Genomic DNA, 11,038 nt, shown 5'->3' with positions numbered 1-11,038 from the left:
TTTCCTAATATTTATTGCAATAAATAATATTTTCATAATGAAACGACGGACATATTGTACGCTTTCTCGATTTTGCCGCTTGCTGCTTGCTGTTCGTTCGGTTCAACTTCAACGAACTGCGGCAAAATGTATTTTGCGCCGGAAGTGCGTCATCTAGCTTACATAAAATCCTTAACCAATAGTAACGAATTGCTGCTGCAGCGTGCTGCGCATGAAAAAGCACCTTAATAGTTTTAATTCGTCTACCGAGGTACTTCGCCACTGAATCTCTACAGTAAAAATAAGAACAATACAATGTAATAAATAAAACAATATTATAATTATAAAATTATTTTATTGTTACAATTATTTTATTGTTACAATTATTTTATTTTTACAATTATTTTATTTTTACAATTATTTCAGCAATTATGTTTTTATTAAGTAAAGTTACTTAATAAAAAGGACATTTATGTGAATGTCTATTTGTCCCTATGATACTTTCTAAACTACTAGGACCCTATTCTCGAAAAATTGCGTAGACGAAAGTCTAATAATAAGTTATAGTATATGTAACGTATATTATACCTTATTACTAGACTTTCGTATGCGCAATTTTTCAAGAATAGAGCCCTTGGTAATTTTTAAATTTTATACTGTTTTTTAATTACGTTTTATCTGTTCAAGATAAAACGTAATTAAAAAACGTATTAATTACCTACACTTTCTTCTACTTTATCTTCACAAATATCATTACAATTTTCTTCTGTCATTGTTAAATCTTCATTAAATAGAGCTATTTCTCTTGTGTATTCATCTTGTTCAAAATAATTTATTAATTCGAATTCGTGTGAAGAATCGCTTTGACAGATATTTTCTAAGTCCACTATCATATTTGAATCTTGATCAATTTCTGTGTTCTTCTTCTCAGATAACCCATATTCCGAATGTTTTCCCAAAATGTACCACTTTAATCTAATTTGAAGTTGTACAGGTGAGGGGTGATCATGAAGTCCTCCCATGGATCGAATGTGTGAGAAAAAATTTTCGAATATATCTTGGCACAATCGTCGCGTTATTATATATTCTGGTTTGAAATCGTAGCGAGTATATTTTTCTTTTAGATACTGAAGTAATTGTTTTAAAGATAAATTTACTATTATAATGTCTTTTTGAAATGGCAAAAGTGCTTTTCTTCCAGATGTTCTTATTTTTAAAATAAACTCAGTCATCTGGCTTAGAATAATGTTCTGATATTTAATATTAATTCCATAGGCACGTAAACCAGAGTGTCTTCCAAATTTTGACTGAGTGTTTAAGACATCAAACCAATTATTAGTTAATTCTAGCATGTCTGACATTGCTTGCCAATTTTCATTCTTTAAAAATCCTTTTTGTCCGCAGTATTGAATAGCTTTGGCATTTCTGCGGGAAAAAATCTGAGCTGCCAATTTAACTCTTTGTCTTTAAAACCCTTTTGCATCAAGGTGCGCCCTAGTAAGATTGAATGCTATTTTCAAATCTCGCTCATTTAGAATTAATAATTCTTCAAAAATAGCTTTCTCTAATAATTTATTGTTTACGACGAAACCAGAATCAAGTAAATTGTTCCTCATTAATTTGATCAGATGAGGAACATCTGCAAACACGAAAATTTTTAATGTTTCATTCGCTGGATGGATAACAAAATTTTTTATTATTATATTCGTCACTTGTAGACATTTCGATTCCAATATTTAAATCTTTCCATAATGCCATATTTGACGATCCCATGTTATTAGTTACAGCCACAACAATATAACCTATTTCAAACAAAATTCTTATGATATTAAATAAAATTGATTTTGTCATTTGATGGGAGAATTCATAAAATATTGGCTGTTTCCAGTTGCCAAAAATGCCTCTAGCCATAACAAATTGGCACGATTTATGTGGACCATAAATCTTTTGTTCTTTGCGTTTTAAGTCCACCTTATTAGCAATACACATCTCATTAAAGGTTAACACTGTTCATTTATCACTGATTGATAAATTTTCTCTTTTTTTTCTCATTATTTCTAGAATGTCTTGTAAAATTCCTGGTTTTACACTGAAATTTTGACTCCAATTTCTTAGGGTAGAATCACAGGGAAGAGGTATTTTCATAACATCGCGGATATATTTATATGCTCGTCCGCTCTTACACCTTAAAGCCATTGCAGATGAAATGTCTTCTGTTGACCAATGAAATCGAGTAAGTGTTGGCTTTAACAATTTATTAACCTGACCAGGAGTAAAAATGGTACTGAGGATGTCGAATGCAATTTTTTGTCCTTGTTCCTTTGCATCGAGCTTCATATTATCAATAATTTGGTTTTTTCTTTGGAGATTGTCTTCAAGCTCTGCGATTTTTATTTTAAGCTGTTTATTTAGTTCTTCCATTTGCTCAATTTGCTTTACTTCTTTCAAATGTTCTGAACACATTTCTTTGTTCTGGTCTGATTGAACATTCTCTCGTACAGAACTGTAATATACAAATATACATAAGTACTGTTGCAATAACTTCTCATAAAAAATAAGTATTGTAATTAATAAAAAATATATAAGTGTGTGAAGAACATTAATTAGTAGAATGTAAATGTAACAAATGATAAAAATTTGTTTTTAATATCTTTTTTTATTTTATAAAAGATATTTTAAACATGAAGAGAGATTTAACTTTATAATTACGTTAACCAAATTACATGAACCAAAACTTGAATGAGACCAATGAAAGAAAATGCAACATTTTATATATGGATTATACCTACATCAATTGATCAATTGGTGGGTTCTGACTATTTTCCTCTCTTCCTTCTATTTCTTGATCACCATTTGCAGAAAGCGTCCAATAATTATATATTTTTTTCTGTCTTCTTTTTTCCAAATTGAGGAACAATGTTGGAATGGAGCTTTGTATCAATCACCGAATCATGCGAGGTTTAACATTTTGATCTGGATGGCTTTGTTAATTTATCCTCAAAACAATCCGAGGTAAAATGTATTGAACATATTCTTGCTGAAAACATTTCTTTGTTATTCCATTGTTCACAAATAATAATTTAAAAGCTTATGAAAAGGAATTCTATGTCCATTGTATATTGTATCGTATTAATATCAAAAGTTACCTGTGATGAGTTTTTTATCTCCAGGTTTTCGTCCACAACTTTCGAGCCACTTTTGCTTTAAGTACGTGTCTTTTGGGAAATAAAAGAATGTTATGCCTTCTTTTTCAAAAAGACATCGAAAATGACTTTTACAATTTAACACAGCACACCCAGGCATGATTTCTGACGAATAAAAATTATTAAAATAATGAAAAATAAGCAAACAAAATGTTATTACAGTAAAACTTGATCTACAATATGCTCTTTGTTTCTTGCCTTATAACCTCCTTATACACTGTTTTTTATATACTATGTTTTACAATATACATCGTGCTTCTTGTCACGTATCATTCGAGATAAAGGTTGATAAATTACAGAAAAGACAAAAAACACAATAGCATAATGCAGAGAGATTAGAAGACAAGCAAAAAGTGCATTCTAGATTAACCTTCAAATATTCATATGTTTTCCAAGAAAATTTCCAAGAAAACTAATAAATTTATTCGCATCGACAATAACAAAAGTACTAAAAGTAATAAACATATTTGTCCTTACCTTGTCACTATCCTCTAACCTCAACCTGTGCTACACTACACCATCTTACTACGCGCAAAGACCCCTCCAGCCATTCCCCCCACTACAATAATTTTGAATTTAGGCACACATCTGATTGGCTTGCCACTGTGCATCTTATAATTGCTTCACCTTTCTAATTACACCATGGTTAGAGCCATGGTAAATCGCAGCCGAATACGCTACCGATCATATCCGATTCATCCCGACTCTACACGAGTATGACGTAAGCTTGGACAAAATACGGCAAAGTGATGGGAATGCGCAGTGGTCTGACAGGAAACGAGCATACCCTTGTCTTTATACTGTAAGGGAGTTTTGTCAGGAATCCCGAGGAGGAAGGCAGGAATTCTCTTAGAGCACAGGAAGTCAAGCACGAAGTCACTTAATCAGCAAAAGACTCTATTTGTCGTGTGCGAGCTGAACGCTTTCGTGGTCGTTAGATTCGGTCAGACTCTCGCTTGAATATCTCAAGCCACCAATCCTGGGGGTCAATCACGTAACTTTTTCTCTAGGGCGGAAACGTGAAAAGTGAAAACTTTTATGAATGTATGTATGAACATATACACACAAACATGCAAAAAATTTTTACTTTTCACGTTTCCGCCCTAGGGGAAAAGGTACGTGATTGACCCCCTGAGCTTCGCATGGCTCAGGCCAATCGTCGTTCAACACGTCATGCGCGAGGTGCACAAACATAGCAGCGTCGTCAGGCGCGTATAGCCTAAATTAAAGTGAGGCGCCAGCAGGTGCCCTACAAGTGTATATGTTACAAATAAAGATTAAGGGCCGATTGTTCCATCTTTCGGTAAATTTTATCTGTTAGGTAAATAGCAAGATTACCCAATCACATGCATGGATCGCCACATTTACCTAACAGGTAAAATTTACCGGAAGGTGGAACAATTGGCCCTAAAAAAGAAGTCCATATCTATTTGGAACGAAAAAGAATCTAAAGTAGGAGTAAAAAGAAGGAATAGGTGGAAAAGATTTGGGAAGGGGAGACTTCAGGTAAGAAATAAGGATTATTGTACAGCCTTAGAAATATCTTAGCGTCTACTGGTCACTTTACATTCTTTCTAAGGCTCAGTCACATAAAGCATTTTGACACGAGGTGTCGAAAGTGAATAGACAAACATAACTTATTGAGTATCTTTATCTAAAAATACGTGTGATTTTTTGGTTTAGGCGATTTAAGGAGGTTCGAGCTTTATAAAGCCCACTTTTGAGAAAACCGTATAAAATATGAAACCGTTTGTGCACAGTCAAAGCCGGCAACGCTTTCCAAAAATATACAAACGAGCACGTGGTCCGGAACGCGTCCGTAACAGTAATTAGCCCGATATTTCATGTGTCGTACGACAAAGCTTTCAAGCACGTTGATTGACTATAGAACAGAGAGATCCGAAAATCTCTGTTTTACAACCATTGAAGGCTTGAAAAGCCTTGTCGTACGATACATGAAATATATCGTGTAGTTGAATTTTATTCTTTTGAAGCCTGACTTTCTTAAATTTATTTTTTAAACCACATTATTGTATTTTTATATGTACCATCTCTGAAATCAATCTTTTAATATACACTACGCACAACAATTAGGGGATCACTTTAAAACCTACAAATTTTGTCGATATTTAAGAAACTGTATCTCTGCTTCCAAAGATCGTAGGACATTTTTTCTGGTCGCGTTTTAAAGGGTGAAACTTCTTCTTTAAAACAGTTAATATAATATTTGTCGTCCCATCAAATGGGACTTTTTCACGGAACCAGAAGCAGGTTGTGTTAAAATTTCTAAAAATTTCGCGACTTCAAATTTTCACGGGCAAAATACGAACAGGCCGAAAAATCTTATTACATGCATTTTATAGTTTGAAACACACACACACACTCGTCCACCCACTCACCTACACCCACACAACCACACCCGCACGCACGCACACACACACCCGTCCACCCACCCACCCACACCCACACACCCACACATACCACACACCCACACATACACATGATGTGCAAATTCCTATGTGCAAATTCCGACCGAGCAACCTCCCTGTGGTGCACATCGGGTAACGTGAATGCTGGCGGTAATACCCAAAATCTTGCTAAATGTAAGGTTCTCTTTGGAAGCTGATAACTCAGCTTCTAGACATGCTACAGTAATCATCGTGGTCTCGTTTTAAAGGAAACATTTCAAACTATAAAATGCATGTAATAAGATTTTTCGGCCTGTTCGTATTTTGCCCGTGAAAATTTGAAAAGTCGCGAAATTTTTAGAATTTTAACACAACCTGCTTCTGGTCTCCGTGAAAAAGTCCCATTTGATGGGACGACAAATATTATATTAACTGTTTTAAAGAAGAAGTTTCACCCTTTAAAACGCGACCAGAAAAAATGTCCTACGATCTTTGGAAGCAGAGATACAGTTTCTTAAATATCGACAAAATTTGTAGGTTTTAAAGTGATCCCCTAATTGTTGTGCGTAGTGTACAAAGGTTCACTATCTAAAATTTTAATTTTTTCCCATTTGAATTTATGATCATGATGATTTAAAACAACCGATGTCTTTTTTTTAAAATTATTTTTATGATTTTAATAATATTGAATAAAAATATATTTTAATTCGAGTCTGCTATTGACAGATACACTAGATATCTTTGTGAATCTAGTAGGTATTCGATTTTTAAAAAATTAAAATTTTTATTCATAAAATTATAGTATTTTGTTTGTTGTTTTGCAGGTTAGAACAGGTGATACTTTTATTTTATTGAGTAATGAGTACGGAGTATTAAGAAGGAGTAAAATCTCCGCTTCTATAAAAGTGTCCCCGTTTCGATTGTCAAGGGTTGTCTCTGACGCCATACTGACAATCGAAACGGGGACACTTTTCAGACGATCAGCTTATAGAGATTTTACTCTTTCTTAATACTTCGTGGTAATAAGTTTATTATTTTCTAATTACAGTGCCTTACTACAATCGACGGCTTACCACGAGGAGGGCGTCGCCTCCGACCGACGATGAAAGTATCTCGTCGGAGGCGGAGAATACTTCACCACGTGGGTCGCCGGTTAACCGCAGTGAAAATCGCGTCAATCGACGTGTTGTCACTGCGCAGAACACGACGGGCCGAAGGCGTCGTGGAAATCTGCCGAAGGAGGCAGTTAACATTCTAAAACGGTGGCTGAGCGACCACAAATTCAACGCCTATCCAAACGACGTTGAAAAGGAAACGCTCAGTCACCAGACCAGCCTTACCATAATGCAGGTAAATAGCACACAAAAAATAAATTTTTAATGCTTAACACAGATTTATCCATATATCTCCGTAACCCAAACTAACACTTGTTTAGTGTTACTAAACTTTTCTATCTTATATATATATTCATTAAAATTGTCTATAATCTGTAGGTGTTAAGTTCGGTTTTGTATATCTGTGTTAACTTTTATGTATTTTATTACTAATGCACAAATTTTAATATCTACAAATTACAAAATATATTATAAAAGGAAGATTTACAAGTACACAGCATTAAAATTTGTATCAGAATATGGGACATTGTTATAATTACAAATTACAATTATAGCAATGTCCCATATTCTGATATAGCTTTTAATGCTGAAATTTGTAGATCTTTTTTTTATAATTTGACATCGTTTGTAATTTGTAAATATTAAAATTTATATATTAATGATAAAATAGATAAAAGACACAGATACACAAAACAGAGCTTAATGTTAGAAGATTATAAAAAAATTTTTAATGTATACATATAAGAAAGAAAAGTTTATAAGTGTTAAGTTAGATTTATTAACAGCTGTGAAAGAAACATAACATTTTATTGACTTTATTGATTATTATTTACATATAGAAGAATAAAGTAGAATGGGTAAATACATATTTAAACTTATATTTATTTTGAACACATTTCTTTACTTAAAATATTTGTATACGCAGCGCAAAATGATTCGTCGAATGACGTCAATTTGACATCATTTTGACATCAATTAACGAATTAATTTTTTGCTGGGTATAAGTTTTGACATTCGTTATTATAATATTAAGGCACATACTCTGTTTGACATTTTCTATAATACAATATGCTTACATTTGCATTTTGAAAAAGAAATTCAAGCTACACTTCTTTCAACATTATTTTATTTGCGCATTAAAAATCCCTTCTTTCATAACTTGTGCCTTATACTTTGAAGTACCTTCTGCTCTATAAAAATCCACTTTGTTATAGTAACAACTTTATATGCTTGATACAAAGAAGAGAATGATAAGGTCTCAAAACCTCTTAAAATATAAGAATCAACCTTAGTATCCACTTCAAACAGAATATATTTAATTTGACCAAATATAGGATACTCTTCACCAAAGCCAACTGATAAAATCATTCTCGGTTTGTAATAAGTACCTAACACATCAGCCCATTTTAAGACATGAATTTCATTAAAATTGTTATGAATTAGGCTCGGTTTTCGTTTTACAATAAAGTTTATTACGGATTTATTACAACAGAAACTATTACACGAGATCAGAGCGAGCTCTTTCAGAGGAAGCAAACGAACGTCTGAAAAAACGAAGCGCGAGAGAAACAAAAAAAACGGCAGATTCAGGAAACGAACATTACTATCATAAAGACATATTCACAGTAAATTCGCAGACAAGATTCTTATTTTATAGCTTAGCGCCATCTAAGAACTACCTCAACGATTATACTTTTTCTCTAACAAAAATAAATTGATTTATTAATGGATGATTATAACAGTTTAAGCTGTTTTTCGTTGATTATCCTCTAATTTGCATTGATTTGCTAATAACATTAAATTTTGCAGGTGTGTAACTGGTTTATAAATGCTAGACGACGCATTCTTCCTGGAATTCTGAAAGAGGCTGGTGAGGATCCAAATCGTTACACGATATCACGTCGTACTCGTCGTGTAAACTCCAGCAGCCCTCTTCGGCATGGACGAAGAACGCCTCTTGAACCGATTGAGGACGACCCACCGGCACAATTCAACATAAATTTTCCGCAACGTGGATTGGAAGAACCCATATATCGGTAAGTATCTTTTTCTTTGCATCTTATTTATTTATATTCTTGACAACTTGTAAGAACGAAGAATTCCACCGACTCGACAACGCCGACCGACTTATACGAAAACTCAACAGCTCGAAAAGAGATTTGCTTATTAACTAATTTGCTTATCAACTAATTCGCTACTCTGCTAATATGCTAACAATGGCAAAGGTTCCTTTTTTGGAGAATTATAAAAAATAAGTGGGAGAATAGATTAGTTAGATGTGTGAAAATATTAGATGTATCATTCAAGATTTGCGTACGCAGAAGCGAGGACTGTCCGAACGATTACGAAAGCAGTTTGAACGACTACCACAGCGAGGAAGAACATCCTTCGATACGATGGCCCAATGTAATCGTTCGTCCTTACGCTGAGGCTCAAGTCGAGCAATTAGATGGCGACACTATTTCTCATCCGTATGCTCGACGAAGGCAAGCTTTTTGAGCCTTCTTCAGAGACAATAAAAAATAACTTAAATAAATTATAATTTAAAAATAACAAAGGATAAAAAGATGTTTAATCATAGTGAGCTCCCTCACAACCGAGAAATAGATTTTGATGACAATTTCATCCTAAGGAGCACGATCAAATGAATAATAACGGAAGAAAAGAAAGAAATAAAAGAAAGTTGAAAATCTGGGAAATTAATTTTCCAAGATGTCTAGAAAAATAATCATTTCAAATTAAATTTATCAAATTGCAACTATTTTACCGGGAGTGAGGAGACTCACCATGTTCACCACGATACTGCAACGCAAACAATCTCAAAAACGGTCTCCAGAATAATTTAGGCCAATCAGTCTCAGACACAATGAGTCACCACAAATAGTTTGACAGTATATTAAATTAAATTATCAAATCACAAAATTCAAATGCTACGACTCATCACTATGCACAAGCGAGACTGACTAGTCAGCCAAGAACTCCATGTTGATAATAGCGACACCGAATTAGTCTACGACTTAGCAAAACTGGTAGTTACACTCATAAATACGAGCTCATGTCCGTGCGCTCATTTTCGGGCCGAAAGTGAGCACACAGACATGAAGCTCATGATTTCGTGTGTGTGTGTGTGTGTTTATAGCGTTTCGCCACGAGGCTGAATGGGCGTGAAAACACGACAAAAGGCTGAATAAAAGGCGTGGAAAAGTAACGTTTTGACGATTTTTGTTGCGTGCCATTTCGTTAATATTTGCTTATTTGTGGCACGTAACAAAAATTAATGTGCATTTCTCGCCTATGATGTCACAATTCCAACATAGCCGTCGCGACTACTCAGAAGCTCTTAAAGACAATGTTTTTTTGTTTTGTAGGCTTAACCCTTCCAATGTGGAGAATTCTGAGAGTACCCGCGAAGAACCTGCTGCATACTGGAGCGCACCTCGTGAGCATTTGGTATCGCCTGTCGTTCAACAGCACATCGTATATCGTGGCCTGTCAACGCGAAGTCTTGAAAACGCTTATGTTCACGAACACAATGGTGATTCATTCAATATGCTCGTCGAACTTGCGGTAAATTTACCTTATGCAATCTCATTACCCAACACGCCTTCACCAGAGTCTCGTCTCTCGACGTCTTCCCCATATTCGTCACCGTCTTCTGTTCCGTCTTCTCTTCCATCAACGGAAGAACCTTTACACTCGAGAGATACGTCGGTATCGTAATTATCGTTGCCATTGATAATCGCGGCTCAATAGATGACGAAGATATAAAAGGTAAATAAAAGACAAAAATTCCTCTCAAAAACCTAGCAAATTATTACACTTTTTAGAAATTGTTACAGTTATATCAAAGGAATCGTCAGTCATTTTCGACATGTTTATCTCATTGTTACTATTAAAGAGTTTTTTTTCTGTAGGAGTTTAAAAAAGAAAATTTAGGCGTTTTTTAGGAATTTTATAAAGAAAACATTAAATTAAAACATTGAAAGAAGGAAGACGTTTAATATATAGTTACAAACATTAAGAGATATATATTTTTTTCATGTGATATTAAATATATCTTTTATACGTGTAAAAAAATAAAAAATTTTTAAACATGAGACATATAGATATATATATGTATGTATATTGTGTATGAATATCTCGTGTGAATATCTCATAATATTTCTACTTATATTGGATTTCTCCATACTCTCGCCATTATGATCCAATAAATGTGTTTGTGTGTGTATATATTCAGAGAATTCTTCCACATTCAAAATTTGCCACGGAACATTATTGGTCGACCCTAACCTACAGATTTCTATCTAGACTGCCGACGTTACTGACTTCCCCC

General features: G+C 34.0%; 2 protein-coding genes across 2 annotated transcripts; one reads left to right on the top strand and one right to left on the bottom strand.

Annotated features, from left to right (window-relative positions):
* Positions 1-1,833: 1,833 nt before the first annotated feature.
* On the bottom strand, positions 1,834-2,912 carry LOC108782150 (uncharacterized). Its single transcript, XM_018550330.1, has 2 exons — positions 2,769-2,912; positions 1,834-2,482 (listed from the first exon to the last, which is right to left on the bottom strand). The coding sequence occupies exon 2, from the start codon at positions 2,440-2,442 to the stop codon at positions 1,990-1,992; it is 453 nt and encodes a 150-aa protein (XP_018405832.1). The 5' UTR covers positions 2,443-2,482; positions 2,769-2,912; the 3' UTR covers positions 1,834-1,989.
* Positions 2,913-3,824: 912 nt separating this feature from the next.
* Positions 3,825-10,425, top strand: LOC108782057 (homeobox protein TGIF2LX). The gene is made up of 6 exons (XM_018550207.1): positions 3,825-3,839; positions 6,415-6,424; positions 6,639-6,940; positions 8,515-8,741; positions 9,027-9,176; positions 10,074-10,425. Exons 1-6 carry the CDS (start codon positions 3,825-3,827, stop codon positions 10,423-10,425), a joined length of 1,056 nt encoding a protein of 351 aa, XP_018405709.1.
* Positions 10,426-11,038: the final 613 nt, after the last annotated feature.

The sequence above is a fragment of the Cyphomyrmex costatus genome, unplaced genomic scaffold (genome assembly GCF_001594065.2).
Source record: "Cyphomyrmex costatus isolate MS0001 unplaced genomic scaffold, Ccosl1.0 scaffold97, whole genome shotgun sequence".
NCBI lineage: Eukaryota > Metazoa > Arthropoda > Insecta > Hymenoptera > Formicidae > Cyphomyrmex > Cyphomyrmex costatus.
Note: the sequence above shows the minus strand (reverse complement) of the source record. Positions and strands in the feature narration are given on the sequence as shown.

Coding starts and splice junctions, on each gene's coding strand:
- LOC108782150 (XM_018550330.1), bottom strand. CDS start 2,442: ATGTGTTCAGAACATTTGAAAGAAGTAAAGCAAATTGAGCAAATGGAA.
- LOC108782057 (XM_018550207.1), top strand. Junction 6,941..8,514: donor CCAGCCTTACCATAATGCAG/GTAAATAGCACA, acceptor TAAATTTTGCAG/GTGTGTAACTGGTTTATAAA. Junction 9,177..10,073: donor GGCGACACTATTTCTCATCC/GTATGCTCGACG, acceptor TTTGTTTTGTAG/GCTTAACCCTTCCAATGTGG.